This window comes from Trichosurus vulpecula, chromosome 9 (assembly GCF_011100635.1).
Source record: "Trichosurus vulpecula isolate mTriVul1 chromosome 9, mTriVul1.pri, whole genome shotgun sequence".
Classification (NCBI taxonomy): domain Eukaryota; kingdom Metazoa; phylum Chordata; class Mammalia; order Diprotodontia; family Phalangeridae; genus Trichosurus; species Trichosurus vulpecula.
In genome coordinates, this window is record NC_050581.1 from 97,292,301 (window position 1) to 97,318,194 (window position 25,894).

The following is a 25,894-nucleotide window of genomic DNA, read 5'->3' on the forward strand; positions in this document are numbered from 1 at the left end:
GCAGCTTCCCAAGTCCCTGGCTCACACGGTGGGAGGCATCTAGCAGCAGATCAGAGCAGGACTGCAAGGAGCGCTTTGTGGGCACAAAGGCAGATTCTCTTGCTGTGCCTTGCTTGGATCTGAATTGCAGTCCTGGTTGGTGGATCTTGGGGGAGAAGGAGCGCTGCTGTGACAGAGCCTGGGGTGACAGTGGAGTAGAAGTAGCTCTGAAAACAGCAGTGCTTGGACCCTAAAGCTTGGGACAAAGTATTCTCTACAGGCAGTCATATCCTGACAAAAAGTTCAAGGGTCAAATAGTCAGCTGGGAAAATGAACAGGCAGTGAAAACGAACTCAGACACAAACTCTAGATTCCTTTTTTGGTGACAAAGAAGATCAAATCATACAGCCAGAAGAAGTCAACAAAGTCAAAGAGCCTACATCAAAAGCCTCCAAGAAAGATATGAATTGGTCTCAGGCCACGGAAGAGCTCAAAAAGCATTTGGAAAAGCAGGTAAGACAAGTAGAGGAAAAACTGGGAAGAGAAATGATAGTGATGCAAGAAAACCATGAAGAACAAGTTAATGACTTGCTAAAGGAGATCCAGAAAAATACTGAAGAAAATAACACCTTAAAAAATAGACTAACTCAAATGGCAAAAGAGCTCTAAAAAGCCAATGAGGAGAAGAATGCCTTGAAAGGCGGAATGAAGGGATGATATCTAAAAAATTGAAATAAATTTAAGGGGTGAGACAGGAATATATTGAGAGAAAGGGAGAGATAGAATGGGGTAAACTATCTCACATAAAAGTGGCAAGAAAAAGCAGTTCTGTTGGAAGGGAAGAGGGGGCTGGTGAGGGGGAATGAGTGAATTTTACTCTCATCCGATTCAGCTTGAGGAGGGAATAACATACACACTTAATTGGGTGTCTTACTCCACAGGAAAGTAAGGGGAAGGGGATAAAAAAGGGAGATGATAAAAGGGAGGGCAGACAGGGGGAGGAGGTAATCAAAAGCAAACACATTTGAAAAGGGACAGGGTCAAGGGAGAAGACTGAATAAAGGGGGACAGGATAGGATAGAAGGAAATATAGTTAGCCTTTCACAACATGAGCATTGTGGAAGTGTTTTGCATAATGGTACATGTGTGATCTATGTTGAATTGCTTGCCTTCCTAGGGAGGGTGCGTGGGAAGGGAAGAGGGGAGAGAATTTGGAACGCAAAGTTTTAAAAGCAGATGCTTAAAAAAATTAAAAAAATTTTTTTTGAATGCAGCTGAAAAACAAGATATATAGGGAATGGGGCATAGAAATCTATCCTGCCCTACAAGAAAGTAAGAGGAAAAGGGATCGTGGGGAATGGGATGAAAGAGGGGGGTGCTGACTGGGGAACTAGGCAATCAGAATATATGACATCTTGGAATGGGGGGGAGAGTAGAAATGGGGAAAAAATTTGTAGTTCAAAATTTTGTGGAAATCAATGTTGAAAACTACAATATTAAATAAAATATATACAAAAAAGAATAAATATAGATATATTATTCTTATGTATTAATGTATCAGTTATTTATTGCATGCAAGCAAACAAATACAAGTATATACAGAATAAACATAAATGCATATAAAGTAATTAGGGAGGGCACTTGTGATTATGGTTATCATGAAAGGCTTTATGTAGGTGATGCTTGGGCTGTTCTAAAGACAGAGAGGTTTTTTGAAGTAGAAGTGAGGTGAGTCAGAGCAAAGGCATGGAGAAAACAGGCAAGAAATGGAAGGCCAGTGTGTAGGAAGGGGAACAACATTCAGTAAGGTTGTAAAGGTGGGTTGGGGCCAAGTGAAGAACTTTAAAAGCTTAACAAAGCCACTGGAGTTGATTGAGTAGGGAAACCACATAATCAAATCTGCGCTTAAGAAATGCCACTTTGGCATCTATGTGATGGATACACTGGGTGGAGAGAGATGTGGAGTCAGGAGACCAGTTAGATGGCTGTTACAATAATTTAGGTGAGGGGTGATGGAGGCCTAAACTGAGGTGGGTGAAATGACAGGATTTGGTAACTGATTGGATATTTTGGGTGAGGGAGAGTGAGGGACTGAGAATAATGCCAAGGCGACAAACCTAGGAAACTTGAACAATGGCAGGGGCTTTGAAAAAAAAAGGGGATGTTTGAAAAGGGTTGGGTTTGTATGGAAGCATAATGAATTCTGTTTTCGATGTATACGTTGATTGTGACTGTTGACTGACCAACCAACTTGCTGAGTTTGAGATGTCTGTGGGAAATAACAGTTTGAAATGTCCAGTAGGCAGTTGTGGATGCAGTGCTGTAGCTCAGGGGAGAGATTAGAGATTGATTAGCTTATTGGCATAAAGATAATAATTAAATCCATGAGAATTTATGAGGTCATCAAGAGTGAAAGTGGAGAAATGAAGGGAGGCAGAGGGAGCAGGGGGAGAGGGGAATAGAAAGGTTAGGGAAAAGGGATAAGTGAAGAGACAGAGGAGGGCCCAGGACAGAATCTTTGGGAACACTCACAGCCAGGGGCTATATATAGATGATGAGCTAGCTAAGGGAAAAAGAGGAGTGGTCAGTGAGGAGGAGAATCAGGAGAGAAGAGTGTCATGAGAACCCAGAGAGAAAAGAATATCCAGGAAGAAAGGGTGGTTAACAGTATCAAATAGAGCAGATGGATTGAGAAGGATGAAGAATGAGATCTGATTTGGCGATTAAGATCATTAGTAACTTCGTAGTGAATTCAACTTAGTTGAATGATAAGTTTAGAAACCAGATTGCAAAGAGTTAAGGAGTGAAAAGAAAGGAAGTGGAGATGGGAACTAAGTAAGTGTGTGAGTAAGTATGTAAGTAGCTTTTTCTAGGAGTTTGGCTGAAAGGGGAGGAGAGATAGAGGGCAGTAGCTTTGAGAGGATGCTAGTAAAGGCTTTTTAAGGATGGGAGAAACTCAGACATGTTTGAAGGCACAAGTGAAGGAAACAGCAGATAGGGAGAGGTTGAAAATTTGAGTGGGAGAGATGATTGAGGTTGTAATGTTGTGGAGAAGATGGTAACACATGGTGTCTTGTAGACTGTAGATATGCCGAAGAGGGTTTGCCTTTGGCAAGGAGAAGAGCCACCTTGTGGTCAGAGGCTGAGAGAAAGGAGAATGTAGGGAATTATATCAAAAAAGTTTTGAGATGCAGAGAAGGGCAGAAGAGAGAATCTGTGCCACTGGTTTTGTAGTGAAAGGAACAGTAGTTCCACATAGGTTCTTGGACCCCTTCTTTAGCTTAAATGCTTGTCTCCAAATTTTCAGTGGACCTTCTCACCTTTTTCTTCTGTCAGAGGATAGAGTTCTGGACCTGGAGTCAGGAAGACTTGACTTCTAAGTTGACCTCAGACACTCACTAAGTGACCCTGATGAAGTCATTTCATCTCTTATTTGTCACAATTTCCTCAACTGTAAAATGTGGATGATACTAATACCTACTTCCCAGGGTTGTTGTGCGGATCAAATGAGAGAATATTTGTTAAGCACTTAGCATAGTGCCTGGCACATACCAGGCACTTAATACTTATATCCTCCCTCCCCTCCTCGCTCTATGGGAAGTAAATATAAAAATGCAGTATAAAATTTGAAAAGTTTAAACTGGGTCTTTTACAGGTATTTGAATAAGCACAAACAACTCAGAACTTAAACAGTGCATTTAACTGTATTGTTACTATATTCTTTTAGGTGTATGGATTTTAAAAATGTTATTTACAGAATGGATGGTATTTGATATTTTTAAATAGTGTAGAAGAAACAATATTATGTGACCTAAGATCAAGACTTTAATATTGCTAAGTTAGAGCTTTGTTCTGCCATGTACAATATTTAATTTCACTTGTTGAATTTGTCATTAAAAACTTTAAACTATTAATTTGAAATGTATGAATTTAATAATGATTTAATAAACCTCAATATAAAATTGAATTTTTATTTGAACCTACTTGGCAGATCATATGTATTAGAAACCACTAGAGAGTAAGCTGCTCCAGTTGAGTCTTTTCAGAAATTGCTGAAGATTTTTCTGTTAGCTTCTTTTGAAGCAGAGGAGCTATCTCTTTCAAATTAGTATTATTAGCACTTGCTTTGTGCTTTCTTGGATGAAATATTCTTTTTCAGCTCATCATTTCCAGAGATTTGTTTTTCTGCTACTCAGTAATACATGTTACAGCTCCAGGAGAACCTATATATTGAAAGGGGAATTCTAGTCCCCAGGAGAGTTTGTTGAGAACGAGTATTTTGCTCTCTAAAGAATTTATTATTGAAAATGGTTGAGTCTATCCATTTTTTTAACTTAGTGGGCATTGCACATATTTAACTGATTGGTATATTTGATGGCTTTAAAAGTTAGGTTTTTTAGTAATATTTTAGTTTTAGGTAATCTAACTATTGCATTCAGAATGATATGTTTTTTGGACTTTGAAAATTAATGGACAAAGGAATGTTTTAGATACAGCTTTTAACCTAACAAATTCGGTTGGTTATTGTTTCAATATGGCAGAAAATCTTACACTCAAATTCTTCCTAGAAATCTAAGGGTCTTTTTTGGGGGGGGTAGCAAATTTTGTGTATATATTGGGGAAAAGGAGCTTTTCATATCTATATTGTTTTTTCTAACATTATAGGTTAAGGCAAGATTAAAAACAGGGATCCAAAAAGGATCATTGCAAAGAACAGGTTGAAACTTCGTCAATAAGCAGAGATTAGCCCTTAACGAACTCACATTTATGTAATGCTTTAAAGTTTACAAAGTAGTTTCTTCAAAATAACTGTGTTATGTAGATAAACACTCAAGTATAATTATCTCCCTTTTTGTAAATATAAAATTGAATTTTTAGTTGAACCTACTTGGCAGGAACATAAACATTCAGAGAGAATTACTTTCTTCTTGTCATATAACTAAGAGCAAAGATTCAAAATTAGCTCTTCAGAATCTTTGTCTCTACTGTAATTTTCAGTACACCATGATGCTTCTAAAAGGATGGGGTGAGTATGAAGCTAGAACTAACAATTTAAGAGAGAGAGACAGACAGACAGACAGACAATTGCCACTGTATCTTGTTGCTTGGGTCGGAGCTTGCAGTAGATAATTTCTTTTTTTCTGACCTATCTTGGTTCTTTCTAACTTAATTCTAGCACCAGAGTGTTCCTTCTAGGCCTTAAGTAGTCCTGACCCTTTAGAGATGGTCCCAGTTTCCTCAGGCTTTAGACACTGGGATCTTTCATCTCAAAACTTTTCATGTCTTTTTCAAATGTTAGCTCTATACTATCTGGTCAGATTATAAATTCAGCTAAGGATTCTGAATCTTTGTTGGGCTGGATGGAAACTAATTTCTCTAGGTTCCACAGTAAATAATTTGCATCATCTTTAGCCAAAACTAGCCTTTCTTTCTCAGACCTACCAGGGCAGAGAGAAAGGCCTGTGATCTAGGCTAATAATGACCAGTAACTTAACAGGCTCGAAAATTAGAAATTTGCCAGGAAGTAGCATCTTAAAAGTCTAGGAATCATGATTATTTTACATGTATGGTGACACTTATCCTAGCCTAATTAATATGGAAACTCTGAAAATTTTAAAATTATCTAAATTTATCATGGTATAGTTGTAGCTGGTATCAGGAGACTTGGGTTTGAATCATAGCTCAGCTTATGACTAATTTGGTGAACTTGGATACTAGGATCCTTAATACCCTAAGGGTCCTAGGATCAGTCTGAAGCTTGGGATTATGGACTATGGATGCACCTTTTGTCTATTGTATGCTAGTTGGGGTGTTGTGGAGGACCATGTAATGTCTACTAGACTTCTATTCTTCTGGTAAGTGCTAACTAGTTATACACTAGGTCGTTCTAACAAATCTTAGAATTTCCAAATACATTATCAAGTGGTTTGAGAAAAAGGTTAGTGATGCTTGTATAGTGTGGAGGAGAATCAGGAGAGAAGAGTGTCATGAGAACCCAGAGAGAAAAGAATATCCAGGAAGAAAGGGTGGTTAACAGTATCAAATAGAGCAGATGGATTGAGAAGGATGAAGAATGAGAAAGGCCGTTGAGATCTGATTTGGTGATTAAGATCATTAGTAACTTCATAGTGAATTCAACTTAGTTGAATGATGAGTTTAGAAACCAGATTGCAAAGAGTTAAGGAGTGAAAAGAAAGGAAGTGGAGATGGGAACTAAGTAAGTGTGTGAGTATGTAAGTAGAATATCAGGGCAGTTTTCCTTGATCATTTCTTGAAGGATGATATCTAGACTCTTTTTTTGATCATGGCTTTCAGGTAGTCCAATAATTTTTAGATTATCTCTCCTGGATCTATTTTCCAGGTCAGTGGCTTTTCCAGTGAGATATTTCACACTATCTTCCACTTTTTCATTCCTTTGATTGTGTTTTATAATATCTTGATTTCTCATCAAGTCACTAGCTTCCACTTGCTCCAATCTAATTTTTAAGGTAGTATTATCCTCAGTGGTCTTTTGGACTTCCTTTTCCATTTGGCTAATTCTGCCTTTCAAGGCATTCTTCTCATTGGCTTTTTGGAGAAAAAGGTTAGTGATGCTTGTATAGTGTGTGTGTGTGTGTGTGTGTGTGTGTGTGTGTACACGTACTCATACGTATAAATGCACAAGCACACACACAGACACTTAAGGTCCATAAGTGAGTTTGGTGAACTGACACTGGCACATGGATTGTTGGAATAGTTATGTTTCTGTTCTTCCTTAAAGTTCAGTCAGATATATGCCCTGCATGGGAAGTGTTAGTTTGGATCTTGGAATTTAATTGAGCTCTTAGACAAAGTTGGAACTCATACCTTTGGCATTGCTGTGCTCTGCCTCTGAATTACTAGGCTTACTTGCCTGTGAGCTTTTTAGCAGTCTGGCAGACTTTTTTTTTCAGAATTTATTTAACAGCCATCTATAGTATTGAAATGCCCAGTACCTCCACTGAGACTCTTGTTTTAAATGCTTCTTTGGTTGTTAACATCATTGTTATTTTAACTACTCTTTGTGGTTAAAATATCTCCTAAAGTCCTACTCCATCACCAGTTTTGGAACCAGGATCACATCAGCTTTGCTTTGTTCTTATATGGGATTTGTCAGTCTTCTCCCCAGTGGCCCATTTCATCATTCTTGTAAATTTCCTAACTGAAGTCCTCCCATGTGGCCACCATGTCATTACGTGTGTTGACTCATCCATTAAAATATAAATGCTTTGAGAACAAGTATTATCTTTGCTTTTGTATTTATATCTTGAACTTAGTACAATACTTTGCACTTAGTAAATGATTAATAAATTCATATTCATTCATTCATCCATCTAGTTCAACCCTTATTTGAGTAAGAAGCCTCCCTAGTTATTTGCTCCTTATATTTGCCTATATGAGAAGCTTTGTTTGATGATTATTTATTATGTAAAACAGAGTGTCACCAAGGTTGATCATTTAAAAAATGATTTTTCAAAAGCACATGTAGCAACTAAAGACACTCTACACAGATTCTTTGTGATGTAGGGGTAGAAACTGGTCAACTAGTCAACAAGTATTTATTAAGCACTTGTTATGTGCCAAGCTCTGGGAATTCAAAGAAAGGTATAAACAGCTCCTAATCTCTGAAAGCTCACATTCTAGTGAAGACATTGTGTAAACACTATGTACATAAAAAACTATATGTAATGTAAAAGGAATGCTTATGAAAGAGAAAATGTACTTTGTAAGATGGAACCTAGCTTTGAAAACACTGAATAAGACACTGGCAACTACATATGCAATCGAAATATTACTATTAAATCATATTGACACAAAATATATTTGTAAAGTATTAAAACTCAATGGGGTTTGCTAGGTGGTACAGAGGATAGTGTCAGGCCTGGAGTAAGGAAGATTCATCTTCTTGAATTCAAATCTGGCCTCTGACCCTGGGCAAATCACTTAGCCCTATTTGCCTCAGTTTCCTCATATGTAAAATGAGTTGGAGAGGGAAAGGGCAAACAACTCTAGTATCTTTGTTAAGAAAAACCCTAAATAGGGTCACAAAGAGTCAAATGTGACTGAACAATAGCAAAACTCAATAGTGAAAAATTTGGCCCATCTCCTCATGTAGTTCTCCTGAAGCTCCCATGATAAGATAGGATTGAGAAAAAATTACTTTCTTATTGAAGAAACAACAAAATAGAGAGGAGGGGATAGCTGAATAAGGTATTTGTAGGTTTACCTTGCTTTTATTTTGCCTTCACACTTAAAATGATTGTCCTGTATAAACTTTCTTACTAGTCAGTCATCTGAATATTTTTTACATATGTCTAGGTTGTATTCCACAGAGATTGTCTTTTTGTTGTGTGAAGGTCGTCAATGATTACATAAAGGTTTTTATTAAAAGTGTGCTTCCATGTTTGGAGAATATGTTTTTCTTCACTTTGTAATGTGTTGTCAAATCAGCAGTCTGACTTTGAAAGTGAACAGAAGGTAGCTGTTACTTTGGGTCTTTGACTTTGTTTTCATTGTAAGGCTTCTCTCTAGTTTCTTCCTCCAGTAAGGAGATTTAATAAACACTTGACTTGTGCTCTCCTTACTTCACTGCTTAGCTTTTCCTTTGTGACTTTGGGTGGACTTTATGTCATAGATTTTTCTAGCTGTAAAATTGAAAAAAAGTTCGTCATTGTATAATGTTTATATAAGAAAATTATATAATATTTAAATCTTTAGCAGAAAGATGAAGAATGATGTTGCTGTACACAAAAATTTTAACAATGATGCCCTGTATTGATAATTGGTATTTTGTAAAATATGAAGTTTCCTATATGTTACATCTTGATTTAACAGGCCTTTGTGATTAAAGAAGCAGCATGTCATAGTGATTAGAGAGCCTTTCTTAAATTCTGAAAGACTCTCTGTCATAGTGGCTGTGTGACACTAGTTAAGTCATCGGACCTTTCAGTGTAATAGTCAACTTCCTAAGCGTAAGGTGAAGAGATGGTGTCCTGCATTGGTATAGGGAGTTGCCTTACATGGGAGTTCGTATATTAATGAAATCTTCTTCCCTTCTGATTAAATTCATGCTACATAAATGCCTGGGTGAAGTGAGTTATTATTCCAGTTGTATGAGTGTAAAAATGAGAATGCCGGTAAGGTTAGGTAATTTTCTTAAAGACATATAACAAATGAACAGCAGAGCTAGGACAAATCATTGTCTCCTGAAGCTCTTTTTTTTAACCTTCTGAATTCTGTCTGTGTATTTTTATCATCATCTGCAGCAACAATAAATTTATTATATTCCTACTTGTCCATGATGCTATCCTATACTATAGTATATATATATATATATACACACACACACACACACACACACACACACACACACACACGTACACATACACTATAGTAGGGGCCATAAAAAGCAAACTGTGTAGACAGGTCAAGGCCTGATCCCTAGCAGGATAGCACTGACTCATATGCACAACTCTAATAAGAACCACAGTTAAGTGTAAACTCTAAATCAGGGCTGTCCAAAGTGCGGCCCACAGTGAGATTTTATGCAGCCCGCCTGTGTTTACTATGGGCGTGGAAATTGACATAAATGCTTTAACTAAAGAGAGCATTTGGGTCGATTTCTGTGCTTGTAATGGACACAGTCGGGCCGCATGGGGGCGCATGGCCTGTGTTTTGGACAGCCCTGCTTTAAAGGATAGAAAGAGAAAACAATTGGGAAATGTATTAGCTATCATTTTAAAGATACTTAAAAGAAGCTATTTATTTGGCCATTGATGATTGTTAAAAAAATAACCTGTTTGTTTGGATTTCAGAAGTACATTTGAGTTTCTATAATCTAGTGGTCATTGTTGCTGGGAACATTAGCAGCCCTTGGCTTCAACAATAGTAAATATTAAATATAAGTGAAGTTTAAGTATCCATGTTGTAAGGAGGCAGGAAATAAATATATATTTGTTTGGAGAGAAAGGAGAGTAGCTTTGGAGGCTGCATGCCAGATGTATGGTAGAGTAGACGACTTCCGTACTGGTGATAATGATAGACAGACTGTTGGGAAGTTATAGTTTGGGAAGTGAGTTTTTTTCTGAGAGTAGTGAAGATATTCTAGGCAAGAAAAGTCAGTTGATGAAATCTTTGCTTCTACATGATTTATAATGGAATACAATGTCAAAAGGGTAGATAAATATAAAATGTATTAAAATATAGATGTGAGGGGGCAGAATCAAGATGGTGGAGTAAAAGCAGGGACTTGCTTGACCTCTCTCCCAAACTCTTCCAAATATCTGTAAAAAATGACTAGACAAATTCTAGAGCAGTGGAAACTGTAAAAAGACATAGTGAAACAAATTTTCAGCCTAAGACAACCTGGAAAGTCAACAGGAAATGTCTGTTGCACCAGGCTGAGAGAGGAGTGCAGTCCCATGCAAAATGCTTCAGCTCATACTAGGCCCCAGCAAACCTGGAACAGGCCTCAGAGGAATGAATCACTGGCAGTTGTGGTGGTTTCTAGACTTTTCAACCTACAAACACTAAAGACAACTTAGGAGGTCAGTAGAAAAGGGCTGTCACACTGGATGAGAGAGGGAGCTTAGTTCAGCCCTGGCCTCAGCAGACCATGAGCGGGCCTTGGGTATGAGTGAATCAGTAGTGGTTGTGGTGGTGGCAACGGCAGCAGCTGCTTTTGGAACTCTCTACCCATAGATGGTAAGGGGATCAAACAACTGGTCAGAAGGAGATTACAGGGATCTTTTTGCTGGCACCAAGACAGGATTCTGTTGCTTTGCCCGTACTTGGATCTGGGTCGCAGTCCTGGGGCTAGGAGGAGCACTGGCATAGCAGAGCTTGTGGCAGCAGTGGAGAGGGAGCCCTCCTCACGGTTCCAGGGCAGAAAAGAGTGCTTGTGGTCACTCACAGACCAGAGCACAGGCCAGGAGAGGAGTGGGAAGAAATGGGGTCTCTCCTTAGGTCATACCACCTTTGGAGTACTGAAAACTTACAGGTCCCTAGAAGTATCTCTGAAAATGGCTGAACAAACTCCTGAAACTTGGGGCAGTATATGCTCCACACTGGAAGCAGAGCTCTACCTTAACAAAGAATTAAAAAGTCAAGTAATTGGCTGGAAAAATGAGCAAACAACAGAAAAAACTCAGACAATAGAATCTTACTTTGGCGACAAGGAAGATCAAAACAAACACTCAGAAGAAGACAACAAAGTCAAAGCTCCTACATCCAAAGCCTCCAAGAAAAATATAAATTGGCCTCAGGCCATGGAAGAGCTCCAAAAGGATTTTGAAAATCAAATAAGAGAAGTAGAGGAAAAATTGGGAAGAGAAATGAGAGTGATGCAAGAAGATCATGAAAACTGAGCCAACAGCTTGGTAAAGGAGACCCCCCCCCAAAAAAAAATAATGAAGAAAATGACACCTTAAAAAATAGGCTAGACCAAATGGCAAAATATGTCCAAAAAGCCAGTGAGAAGAAGAATGCCTTAAAAAGCAGAATCAGCCAAATGGACAAAGAAGTCCAAAAGCTCACTGAGGAAAATAATTATTTGAAAATTAGAATGCAGCAAATGGAAGCTAATGACTCTATGAGTAATCAAGAAATTATGAAACAGAAGCAAAAGAATGGAAAAATAGAAGACAGTGAAAAAATAGAAGACAGTGTCAAATATCTCATTGGAAAAACAACTGATCTGGAAAATAGATCCAGGAGTGATAATTAAAAAAATTATTGGACTATCTGAAGGCCGTGATCAAAAAAAGAGCCTGGACGTCATCTTTCAAGAAATTTTCAAGGAAAACTGATTTGATATTCTAAAACCAGAGAGTGAAATAGAAACTGAAAGAATCCACCGATTACCTCCAGAAAGAGATCCCAAAATGAAAACTGCCAGGAATATTATAGCCAAATTCTAGAGTTCCCAGGTCAAGGAGAAAATATTGCAGGCAGCCAGAAAGAAACAATTCAAGTATTTCAGAACCATAGTCAGGATAATACAAGATCTAGCAGCTTCTACATTAAAGGGTTGTAGGGCTTAGAATATGATATTTCTGAGGTCAAAGGAGCTAGGATTAAAATCAAGACTCACCTACCCAGAAAAACTGAGTATACTCCATGAGGGGGAAAAATTGATGTCCAATGACATACAGGAATTTAATGCATTCTTGAGAAAAGACCAAAGCTAAATAGAAAAACTGACTTTCAAATATAAGATTCAAGAGAAGCATGAAAGGGTAAAGAGCAAAGAGAAATCATAAGGGACTTAATTAAAGTTGAACTGTTTATATTCCTACGTGGAAAAATGATATTTGTAACTCATGAAACCTTTCTCATTATTAGGGTAGTTGGAGGGAATGTGTATATATATATATATATATGTGTGTGTGTGTGTGTGTGTGTGTGTGTGTGTGTGTGTGTGTGTGTACGGCACAGGGTTTTAGTTGAATATGAAGGGATGATATTTTAAGAATGAAATTAAGGGGTGAAAGAGGATTGTAGTAGAAGAAGTAAAGGAGAGATAGAATGGAGTAAATTATCTCACATAAAAGACGCAAGAAAAAGCTTTTATAGTGGAGAGGAAGAGGGGGGAGGTGAGAGGGAATGAATGAACCTTACTGTCATTAGATTTGGCTTATGGAGGGAATACCATACACACTCAATGGGGTATGGAAATGTATCTTACCCTACAGGAAAGTAGGGAGGAAAGGGATAAGTGAAGGGGGGGTGGTGATAGAAGGGAGGCCATATCGGGGGAGGGGGTAATTAGAAGCAAACACTTGAGGAAGGACAGGGTGAAAGGAGAGGATAGAATAAATGGGGGCTGGGATAGGATGGAGGGAAATGGAGTTAATCTTTAACAACATGACTATTATGGAAGTGTTTTGCATGACTACAGTGTATAACCTATATTAAATTGCTTGCCCTCTCAATGAAGGTGGGTGGGGAGGGAGAAAAGGAGAGAGTTGGAACTCAAAAATTTAAAAACAAATGTTAAAAATTGATTTTACATGTAACTGGAAAATAGGATATACAGGCAGTGGGGTATAGAAATCTATCTTACCCTACAGGAAAACTGAAGGGGAAGGGGGTAAGAGAAGAGGGGGGGTGATAGAAGAGAGGTCAAATTGGGGGAAGGGGTAATCAGAAGGAAAACACTTTTGAAGAAGGACAGGGTGAAAGAAGAGAGAGAATAGAATGAACGAGGGTAGAAGGGATAGGATGTTGGGAAATACAGTTAGCAATATTAATTGTGAAAAAAAATTTGAAGCAAGTTTCTCTATGGTAAAGACCCCATTTCTCTAACATAAAAATGTATCAAATTTATAAAAATAAGAGTCATTCCCCAATTGATAAATGATCAAAATATATAATCAATTTTCAGATGAAGTAATTAAAGCTCTCTGTAGCCATATGAAAAAATATTCTAACTCACTACTGATTGGAGAAATGCGAGTTAAAATAATTCTGAGCTGCTACTTCATACCTATTAGATTAGACAATAGGACAGAAAAGGTAAATAACAAATGTTGCAGGGGATGTGGGAAAAATGAGACATTATTGTACTATTGTTGGAGTTGTGAATTGATTAACCATTCTATAGAGCAATTTGGAACTATGCCCAAAAGGGCTATAAAACCATGTATGCCCTTTGGTATAGCAATACCAGTACTAAGTCTGTATCCCAAAAGAAATAAAAAACAAAAAGAAAAAGGACATATATGTACAAAATATTTATAGCAGCACTTTTTCTCGGGGTAAAGAATTGGAAATTGAGGGGATGCACATCAATTGGGGAATGGCTGAATAAGTTGTGGTGTGTAATTGTGATGGAATACTATTATACTATAAGAAATGATGAGCAGGATGCTCTGAGAAAAACCTAGAAACACTTACATGGGTTGATGCAAAGTGAAATGTAATGGGTACAAAGTAACAGCAATATTATAGGATGATCAGTTGTGAATGACTTAGCTGTCCTCAGCAATACAACAATTCATGACAACTCTGAAGGACTTAAGATGAAAGATGCTATTCATCCCCAGAGAAAGAACTGATGGTGTCTGAGTACAGATTGAAGCAACATCTTTTTTCACTTTATTTTTCTTGAGTTTTTAAAAAATCTATGTTTTCTTTCACAACATGGCTATTATGGATATATTTTACATGACTACACACATATAACCTATATGGAATTGCTTGCCTTCTCAATGAGTAGTGTTAGGGAGGGAGGAAAGGAGAGAATTTGAAACTCAAAGTTTTAGAAACATGTTAAAAATGGTTGTTCACATGTGACTGGGGAAAAATTAAATACTAAATAAATAGAAAAAAAATAAAAATATGGATGTGAGAATTATCTTTCCAGATGATCATATATGCTTAAGACTGGTTGTGATTAATGGCAGTTATTTTATTAGAAAACAATATTTATTTTATTTACCTTAACATTAATAAAATAAATAAAATCAGTTATCTAATACAAACAAGACAAAGTTAAGAAATAAAATTAGAAAGTGTCAAGTGGAATATCTAAATCCTGACAATTAAAAAAAGTTTGGAAACTACCTGTTTCATGGCATAATGATCATCAAATGAATTCTGAGTATTACAGAAAATTGTAGTATTCTATGTTAAAGATGTTTTAAAAATAGATTTTATTTGACACTTTATTTGGGAGCTTATTTACAGTATTATAGTTACATTTAGTATATATCTTTTATAATATAATGAATTATCATTTGTAATTTTTTCTTCCTTTCTTCCTTTCCAATACTAAAACAGGCTAAGAAGCACCAGGCCTTTCTAACAGAGATGAATGAAAAGAATGTGAAGGAGTTGGAGTTGCTCTTAGACAGCTTTGCTGGGTCTGGCCAGCGGACATCAGGTTAGTTGAAGGTATAAGATGACAGATGCATCTGTCAATGTTCCAAAGTCACTACATTGTGGGAATTCTGCAGATGCCTCTTGCAGTCCCTCTTCTCAACATGCTTTGATTTGATGACATGATAAGAGCAGTTCTCACAGCAGTCAGTTGGCCTAGCTGGCTGAGAAAGGGTGACGGAATGTGGACCTGCTGTTGTCAGCCCAGAACTTGATTTACAAGTGCTGGGGTGTATATGATTGGACAGAAAAGGGCTCACTTGCTGTGCTCTGAATCCAACTGAGAAAAAAGTCCTTACAGTATACCTGCAAGGGGAACAGATGTTTTGATTGAACCGAGCCAAATTCTGAGGCAACCTTCAACAACTTAAAGGTCACATATTCAAAAAGGTTATGTAGGACACAGGATTTAACACTCTACATGTTCTATACTGTTGCTTTCTAGCCAATTGTCATATCCATTTTCTGCATTTGTATTCATCTATTGTCCAGGTAAGTGTACTTGGGTGAACTTTTATTGTCCATTGTATTAGTCCATTTTAGCTCTAGGAATATAAAAATTTTATCAAATAAAGATGTTGCAAGAAAATATAAAAATCAATATAATTATCTTATCAAATGAGTAGCAGATTTATAATAACACTACAAATTCTACTTTTTCATATCTTCTTGCCTTAAGAAAGAATTATGAATTGTATAATAACTTAATGTCATAATTTTAAATTATCCATCTTAATTATTTTCTTCTGTTACTCTGGCAACCCAACATTATTTCATTTGTCTTATAATTTAGTTGTATTTCTTGACAAATCAAGTAAAACTAAAAAAACCTTTTATGCTTGAAAAAATTGCTAAAGGCGTACATTACTCTCTAAAGGATGAATGTAGTATTAAAGCAGTAGATAAGTTCCTTTAAGCAGTCTGGAAATTCAAAAAACTTTGTTGTACCCATGTTTAAAAACTAGAATGGTTACAATTTAAGAGCTCATAGCTTTTATTTGGTTCTGCTAGACGATGGCCCTATAGTATATTTAAGATTGTTTCATCTTGCATAATTTCTTTACTTTTACATTTTTAATTGTGATTTAATTGAATTACTAGATATATTTTTCTTATATTCAGATTTCCAAGAAATACCAGTGATTCATAGGTTGATATTGTGTAAAAAGCAAAGGATAATGCAAATGATGTAACAAATACAGATGGCTAGCTTCAAGAGAAATTTAATCAAAGTACTATATTTCTTTTATAGAAATTTTAGAATGTTTCTACAATTATAGGAAGTGTGGTTTTCTGATTGGTGTGTCATTTTAATATAGTGATGATATATCTTTTGAAATTGTTATAGTAGTATTTTAAGCATGCCTTCTGGCTCATTAGTAACATATATAGATATTTTAGATGTGCCTTTATAGTTGACTTTGAAATGCCAAGAATCATATGGCATATATTTTTTGACTCTTAAGATTAATTGATTAAAAATCAAGTTATGAATTGTCATTAATAAATTTGAAGTATGAGGGCTCTACTCTCCACTAAATAAAAAGGCCTTTCCAATTTTCTCCTTTTAATGCTGTTCTTTTTAAAGTCCTTATTTTTCATTATGATTTATTATAAAAACTTCTCCATTTTGATCAGGAAGGAGTTTTAGTGTTTAAAAAGATGTTATTTGTTCCAAAGGTTACTTACAATGGGAATGGTTGGTGATTCAACCAGATTATTGATGGTTATCTTCATTACTTGATGTTTTAAGACTTCATTTAAAGTAATTTACTGTTAATATTTAGCTTTCCTAAATTCTATTTTCATGTAAAATACTTTGAGGATATATATTTCCTCTTATTAAAAAGATTACCAAGAGAGGTGTACTGAAACATGAAAAATGGATTGGACCTTCAACATTAAAGTTAAGTTTTCCCTCTCAGCTTGTACAGTTGGTGGTACTCCTGTGCTGTCTCTGAATTCTTATATTCTTTTTGTCTTACCCAGAGAGGGACTGATGGATTATAGAGACTATAAGAGTACTTAAGACTACCAAAACTATGACCCTCAATTCCCTTTCTCCTCATGTGGAGAAATTAGGAAAGATTAAGAGGATTTGTAAGGTGGCAAAAGAGGACTTCCGGGGGCCAGGTTTAGAAGAGCCTGGCTGTAATTCTCCCAGAGTTAAGTACATTTTATGAGTATGTGCCCCTAGAGTGAGTCAGAGGTGGTTTTCTAGGCCCCTGCAGGGTGCTTTCTGGGAGGAACCCTGGTAAGCCAGATGTCCAGGAAGGGCTGCTTTTCTCTTTAGCCATCTAGTTCACTTTTCACTCTATTACTCACAGTTCAGCTATTGCTTCCCTGACAATATGAAATTTCTTATCTTCCGACTTTTGCATTACCCGTTGGACATTTCCATGGTAAGTATTTTAAACTCACCATGTCCAAAGACACAACTCTTTTCCCCAACAGCCACCAATTACTGCCGATTCCCATGGCATCAAAATTCTTCCCAGTCACTTGGTTGGAAATCTAGAAGCCATCATTGGTTCGATCCTGCATCTCCAGTCCAATCAGTCACCAGGGCTTGTGGATTCTGTCTATTCTTGCATTCTCTGATCTGTCTCTTCCTTTCATTCCCATTGCCATCACTCTAGTTTAAACTTTTATTTCACCTATAGAATAGCAGAATAATAGCTAATATTTACATAGCATGTTAAGTTTTCTAAACTTCAATGTGCTATGTAAATAAATATTATTATTATTCTACTCTCTATAGGCTATCCTGTGGTCAAATTGGCCTACTTGTTAGTTCATGGAAAATGTTCTCAACTTCCCCACTTCTTTTCTTTTGTTCAGAATCTATATTCCCCTCACCCTCCTTCCCATCCCCACTTTGGGGACCCAAATGACATCACTATGTTAGGATCATGTGCACTATATCCAACTGTGGCTGATCATACCATTATGAATGTGGAAGTCATTATCACAGTCGAGCACAAAGAATCCATATGAAGATTTGGAATGAAGATTAGTCTCTAAATTTGTGCATCTCACATTTCTTTTGAACCACTGCAGTTGTGCTTTGCTCAGAGAGCACAGTGCCTTCTTTGATATGGGCACGCCATGTTGAGTGGTCCTGTGCCAGTGTCTCCCATTTCTCACAATCGATTCCAAAATTCTTTAGAGGGGCCTTGAGATTGTCCTTGTACTGCCTTTTCTGACTTCCAAGTGAGCACTTGCCATGTGTGAGTTCTTTGTAAAATAGTCTTTTAGTTTTTTTTTTTTGATCATCATGCAATATTGTTGCTGCTATGTACAATCTTCTCCTGGTTCTGCTCATTTCACAAAAAGAGCTGCTATAAATATTTTGTACATACAGGTCCTTTTCCTTTTTTTCATTTCTTTGGGATAAATACGTAGTAGTGGTATCACTTGGTCAAAGGTTATGCATGGTTTTACAGCTCTTTGGGCATAGTTCCAAACTGCTCTACAGATTGAATCAGTATACAATTTCACCAACAGAGCATTAGTGTCTCAATTTTACCAATCCACTCCAATGTGTAATGGTCTTTTAGGTACACATATGTTTGGAATTTGAACGGTGTGGTGAGCCCATCCGAGCTGTGCTGTCTGCAGTAGAGTTTGAGTGCTTGGCAGTTCATCTCAAGAAAGGACCTTATCTTGTCAGGTGATCTTCAGAATCTTCCTAAGATAATTCAAATGTAAGCAGTTTTTCTGGCATGGTGCTGGTAAACTGTCCAGGTTTCACAGGCACAGCACAATGGCTCTGTAGACTTTTAGTCTGATACCTTTTTTCTCCCACACTTTCTTTTGGAGCCTCTTAAACATTGAGCTAGCTCTGGCAGTGCATGCATCAACTTCATCATCTATGTGGACATCCCTGGAAAGTATGCTGCTAAAGTAAGTGAACTTAATCAGCAGCATTAATTTCTTCATTTGCTGTAACTGATGGTTCTAGGTTTCATGGGGTGCTGGCTGTTGAAGAACCTCTGTTTTCTTGGTATTAATTGTCAGGCCAAAATTAGCACGAGTGGCAGAAAATCAATCCATACTTTGTTGCATCTCAGCTTCAGAGGCTGCATTGAATGCACAGTAATCTGTGAGCAAAAAGTCACATACCAATTCTCCCTCCATTTTAGTCTTGGCTTGTAGCCTTTATAGTTTGCCGCCTACACAGCAGTTGACCTTGATGCCATTTTCATCTTCATTGAAGGCATCTGAAAACATTGCTGAAAGCATCATGCTAAAAAGTATGGGAATAAGTGCGCAGCCCTGCTTTACTTCCTTGGTGACTGGGAAAGCCCAAGAGTGTTGTCCATTATCCAGAACCTGTGCAAGCGTGCCATCATGGAGTTGACATCCAATACCGATGAACTTCTCTGGGCAACCGAATTTTGCCATGATCTTCCACAAGCCCTCACGAGTCCTCGGCTAGATCAGTGAACATTGTGTACAGAACTCTGTTTGGCTCCTGGCATTTCTCCTGGAGTTGCTGTGCAGCAAACACCATGCTAACCGTTCCTCAGCCCTTTCTGAAGCCACACTGGATCTCAGGTAGAAGACCATCTTCCAGGGGAGGGATCAGCCTCTGGCAAGACTCTCGCTGGCAGTGACTTAGAGAAAGACACGGCTGTGATTGTCACAGAACGACTTATTTCCTTTTCCTTTATATAGATGGACAGTGGAGGCATACTGTGGGATAACTCTCTCTTGCCATATAGCATGGAACACTTCAGTGATTTTTTGTATGAGCAACGGACTCCCCTGCCTTGTAAAGTTCTGCTGGTGTGGTATGAACGCTAGGTGATTTGCTGCAGGAGAGGGGCCTGATGCTATTCGATACCTCTTCTTTAGTTGCTGGAGAGGGATTGACTTCAGCCTCAGGTATGTCGTCAGTGGCTTCAGTATTGATTGATGACAGTCTGTTGGGAACATTTATGGAAGTGTTCAGCCCATCTCTCCATGATCATGTCCTTATCATTATTCAGTGCGGCTCCATCAGCACTGAGTAGTTGAGATGCGTCATAGGTCTTTGGCCCATAAATAGCCTTCAGGGCATCATAAAAACCCTTTGGATTGTTACTATTAGCATAAAACTAGATTTCATCTGCTTTCTTACTGAGCCAAGAATCCTGCATCTCTTTAAGCTTCATTTGCACTTTACTTGTGATGGAGTCAAATGTTGCCTTCTTAGAGACGGACAAACTGTCCTCCTGGTAAAGCCTGTGGAGTTTCATGTAGTAGCTATTGACTTTCCTCATTTTTTTTATCAAACCGGTCCAGGTGTTTGTGAATGTTCTGGCCCAGATAAATAAATGAAAGCTGCCCAGTCCTTTTCTGCTCTTCTCTTGACAGCCTTGGGTTGGCTCAACTTTCCCTCCAAGTTAGCCACGAACTGTTCCGGCCTAGAGAAGCATTCTGATCTGTTGACATGAAGTCTTCTGGTAGTTGTCTTACCTGGGGCTGCTGCTTTTGCTGAATGTGAATATTTAGCTTGGAGAGGATAAGTCTATGATTAGTCCAGAACCCTATACTACACATTGTCTTCATCACTCACATCTTGTATGTCTCTTGTTGCAATGATATAGTCTTTTAAATGCCAATGTTTGCTGCTGGGGTGTGTGCATGAAGTCATATTGCGTTTAGGTAAATGCAAAACAGTGTTGGTGATGAAGTCATGAGATGCACGTGTCTTCAGGTGACTGTTGCTGTTGTTTCTGACTCCATTCCTTTCAAGGACTCCCTGCCATGTCTGATAGTCTGCGCCTACTCTGGTGTTAAAAACACCCAGAATTATAAGTTTGTCCCCTTTTGGCACATTAAGGATGAGGGTCTCCAGGTCTTCATAAAATTTTTCTTTGACCTTATCAAAGTTCTTCATGGTGGGAGTATATGCACTGATGATGATGACTTGGTGCTTTTGTGTAAGTGGCAATCACATTGCTATGATCCCGTCATTCATTCCTTTTGGGAGGCTTACAAACTTGTTAACTAGATTAGATTTGATTGAGAAACCTATGCCATCTTCATGACACTCTTCATTAGAGTGATCACTCCAGAAAAACGTATATCTGGCTCTGAATTGGGTAAGCTGGCCTTCATTTGCCAGCCTTGTTTCACCCAGGGCTGCTATTTGGATATGATACCTGCTGAGTTCCCTTGCAAGAAGAGTTGTTGGTCTTTCAAGTCTACTGGATTTGAATGTGCACACATTCCATGTACAATGGTGAGTGGAATCATCTTTTCGAAAATTTTTGTACATTTTTTTGTCTTTCAGTTGCAGAGTAAGATCCCTCTATGTCTCAGTAAGCAGCCTAGGGTTAGGTTAGGTGAAGCAGACAATTTTTAGGGCACCTTTTTTAGCTCTTTCCTCATGCCAGGAGGTGAGCGGTGTTGTTCTTAAAAAGGCTGCTCAGATACTCAGGGGGCGGCCTAATTCCATTCAGTGAGAAAATGATCCTGTGGCCTGGGCCACCTGTGTGCAGTGTTGTGACCTCAGCTCCTAGTGTATCCACAGGTGCTGCTTTGTCATTTACTTGTCACCAGAGGACCTCGAGGTAGGTACAAATGGTAAAATGGTATGGGTGATATCATTTGACTTACACATAAATTGGATTTAAGTGAGGCAGAATTTTGTGAAGTAGTTGGCCTCACTCTCTCTTCAGAGCCATCGAAGTCGAGTAGCAGGACAAAAGTAAAGATGACTGGTGCTGTCTCAGGATGCAGTGGATGACTTTGGCATCTTTGATGTCTCATCAAGTTCTAAGCACTCCATAGTGTGCTTCTATCACCTTCATGGTCATGCCTTTTCTGTTGAATGAAGTCTTCATACACTTGGGGTAGACACCCCTCTCATTCACCAATGTGTTTGAGGCCTGTTACCCTCCACCCGCTTTAGCCTGTTTGGTTTACTGGGATGTGGCTGCTGTACATGTACAGCTTCGTGGAGCCATAGGTGAGAGTAGGATGGCAGGTGGACCCCAAAGGCAGATAAACAGTCCTGAAAAGGGCTTGGCAAGCCCTTAACCAGAGTTCTGCCCCAGAATTTGCTAAATTAAAGCCAAAAAAGAAAGAGGTAACTGAGTTTTCCAGACCCAGGCTGCCAACCAGGCCTTCCTTCTTCAAGGAAATGTCAGAAAAATCCATAACTCTTTATGTTCCACCCAATGTCCCATCCATACTTAAAAATTAAGTTATTAGTGTTAACTTAATGTGGTGCTTTTGGGGTACTATTTGCAGTTTAAATAAAGAAACCTGAAGGAAGGAATGCTTCAATGGAATGAATTCTTTTTAATTGTACAATTTTAGGTATTTTGCTGCTAATTGGGAGGGGGGGAGAGATTATTTTGTATAGTGAACAGCAAATGGTAACATATACATAGTGTTAGTTGAGAACAAATCCAAGCCTAAAAAAAGTTTTCAGAATGAAGTATATTAAGTTGTTTGGAATAGGGGTGAACTGAAAAAGGTGCTGTCCACTTCCCCAGCCCTTGTAAGTTTTTCATTATATAGAATTCAAACAAGGTCACACAGACATTACAGCTTATTGGCCAACACACAGGCAGTTTCCAGAAATGGTATGTAGGTTCATTGAGATGTATATCAGCAGGTAATTCCAAACATTCCAGTAAGATCTGGGCAACATTTCTTCCCACAATAAAGGATATTACAGTAAATTTGTTCCTCGTGATAGCCACCTAATATGCTTCCCTAGGCTAGCCCTTGGTACGAGTTTTGAAGAGAAGTTAAACATGTACAATAAAATATATTTGTTTGCTATTTGCCCTTCCTATAACATATATCTAACAGAAGTGAATAGAGTTAACCAGCATCATACACTTGTATGTGTCAGAGGCAGGACTTAACTCCAGTTTTTTCTAGCACTGAGGCCTGCTGTCTTAGACATCATGTTGTCTCTCTTAGGTCTATAAATTGTAAAACAGGTTATAATACTGGTTTGCATCATTGGAGGAATTTTCCTCCTTCAGAGTTCCCTAACCTAAAGAAATCACTGGTCCAGTCTAAAAAAAATTAAATATTGTGTGCTTGAAGCTAAATGGGAAAAATAGAGGCAATTAAATTTAATATATATAAAAAGTTCTGCTTTACATTTCTTGAGGTTTTGTGTTAACATCCTTGTTCAGTTTCTTTACATCTTGAATTAATGCAGGCATAGCCCACCTAAAGATCACCTTGGCAAGAGTTGCTCAGCAATAATATCATTAATTCATTATGACTAAACTCCAACATAAAGTCATTAAGTCCAAATGTAACATTTTTGGCTCATCCCCTTTATAATAGTTATAACGTTGAAATCCATGTTTATAACATGGAACTGGCCTTTCCACTTCTCTTCCCTATTCCCCATAACCCTGTGTCATATATTAGTGAAATAATAACAACTCACATTTGTGTATTTTAGGGTACTAAAGTTATTTGTTTTCATTCTGTTTCTAAAATTATACTATTCGTTGTAATAATCCTGTTAGGTATATAGGTTTGGTGGTATTATCCCCATTTTGTGGATGATGAAACTGAATTTCAGAGAGTCTAAGAGTATTGGTTTGTGGCCATGAAGATAATATGTGTCAGGAGTAACTCAAAGACCACTGCTATTTCCATTCTATCTCATTGTCTTTCAGGAGCCAGAATAAGTCACAGATACTCAGAATTGGAAGGCTTGAGAATTCCTCCCACAGTATCCTCAACAATAGGCCATCTAGGCTTTACTTGGATATGACCAGTTATTGGCTGTTTTGTAGGTTGTGCGCACACACACACACACACACGTATACGTATATATGTATATGGAAATATATATATATATATATATATATACATATATATATATATATACACACACACACACACATATATTTGTACATAGGTATAGGTATACAGTTTACAGAAAATCTATTTTTCCTTTCACCTTTCCTCAATAATTACTTAAAAAACTGACTAGCCATTTTTACATTTGACCCTTTTATCTTTTGAGAACCACAGATTTCTCAGTGATAATATTTTTGCCATTGTAGTAGATAGAGGATCAGCATTGGAGTTGGGAAAATCTAGATTTGAGTTCTACTTTTGACATGTAACTAGTTTTGTTACCACGAATAGGTTATTTAACCTTCCCGTGCTGTACTTGACTCCCTAAAACTATAATTTACAAATGAGTTAAAGAGTTTCAATTCAATAAACTTTTGTCAAGTACCTGTTGTATTCAGGGTGCTGTTCTAGGAGCTGCAGGCACTCTGGCAAAAACAAAAGTAGTGCCTACCCTAGAGTCCTTAATCAATTTTGGAGAGGAGAAGTGAAGTACAGAGACCTTTGGATGAAGATACACGTCTTGTGATAAACTGAAAGGATCAGACATACCTTTGGGCTTATGGGTCACACAGCAGCTAGTTCAGAATCAAGTATACTAGCAGTAATCAATGATTGAATCTAATGGTTAAGGATTGGGGGAGAGGGAAGAGGAAAGGAAGAAGGATTGAGTTTCTCCTTCCATACTCCAAATTGATCAGGTCGCAACTTTGTGAACTTCAAAAGGCAGAAAGATCTGGAATTTCTATTGGTAGTAATGTCTACTAAAGCTGGTCTTTATATCCCTGAAACAGCAGTAGATGATAACAATGTCTGCATCTGGAGCTGAGAGCCCTCCTAAGTACAAACTAACCCATGAAGACAGGTAGCTTTAGTATTCCACAACGGCACTGACTCTCAGAGCTCAGCAGAGAACTCTGCCTAAGGGGAATTTCATAGGGACTCCATGAAAAGAGAAAAAGACTTGGAACACATGTGTCACGCATGTGGCTGGCAGTCCTCTTGAGTGCCACCAAACTATGTGAAAATGTAATTGGGAAATATTCGACAAAATAAATTAAAATGCAATAAAATAGATAACATTAATAAATAACATTTTAAATAGATAACATTGTAACAAAAGTAACAAAAATAGATAAAATTTTAAAGCTAAGTCCTTATGCCATCTTGAGGGATTCTCATGTACTTTCTGATTCTGCTTGACTTTGATACTGACTTAGAAACCAGGAGCTGTGAGTTTTCCCTTTCACCATATGGGTTCTCTAAGTTTGAACCCAATCTCCCTGGGGACCTCACGTATGTAGAAGAAAGTACATCCTTAGTTTGAGAAGTTATTTCTTCATCAATTGCCCTTGTTATACCTACTTAGCAAATAGTCTTTCTAAAAGCTAATTCTGTCTGGCTATTAATAAGTGAGGACCCCTCCTGTAGGGCCTTGTGGGTAATAGTACTTGAAAACCTCTACCACTCAAGGTTACCTTAGAATACCAAGAGGTGACATAGTTGCTGCCCTCTGTGGACCCAGGGATAATTAGAGTCTGGGAGTAGCCCCAGAAAGGTCACTAGAAATGCTTAGATTATCATTAATTAACCAACACATTTTTATTAAGTACTTATTTTGTATCAAGCATTGTTCTTAGCACTGGTGATAGAAAAAAGGCAAAAACAAAACAAAAACACCTTTTCTCCAAGGGCTTACACTGTAAGAGAGGAGACAGCAAGAAAGTAAGTACATACAAAATATATACACAGTAGAAGGAGGCTTAGTAGGTGGAGGACTAGGAAGGGCCTCCTGTAGAATGTGGTATTCAAATAGAGTCTTTAAGGAAGCCAAGGAAACTGAGTGAAGGTGCCATGGACACAGTTAATAAAAAGGCCAGGAGATGGAAGATGGAGTGTCATGTACAAGAAAAAGCCAATAAGCCAGTATACCTGTATAGAGAATAGACAGGAGTAGTAGGAAAGAAGTATGAAGACCGTTAAATACCAAACAAAAGACTTTGTATTTGATCCTGGAGGCAATAGGGAGCCACTGGTGTTTATTATTGATTGATAGATGACGTAGTCAGAATTACGCTTCAGGAAGATCAATATGGGGGTTGTGCGGATTGATGTGAGGAAAGAATTGAGGCAGAGAGACTTAGACAGCTATTGCAGTTGTCTAAGCAAGTTGTGATGAGTCTTT

The 25,894-nt window shown here is 37.8% G+C and overlaps 1 protein-coding gene across 2 annotated transcripts in view; it reads left to right on the forward strand.

Annotated features, from left to right (window-relative positions):
* Positions 1 to 25,894, forward strand: part of CCDC171 (coiled-coil domain containing 171) — a 496,942-nt gene that overhangs the window by 169,607 nt on the left and 301,441 nt on the right. For both annotated transcript variants that reach the window (XM_036739306.1, XM_036739307.1), the window contains one exon: positions 14,779 to 14,881. In XM_036739306.1, coding sequence (XP_036595201.1) covers positions 14,779 to 14,881 — 103 coding nt within the window. The remainder of the gene's footprint in view (positions 1 to 14,778; positions 14,882 to 25,894) is intronic.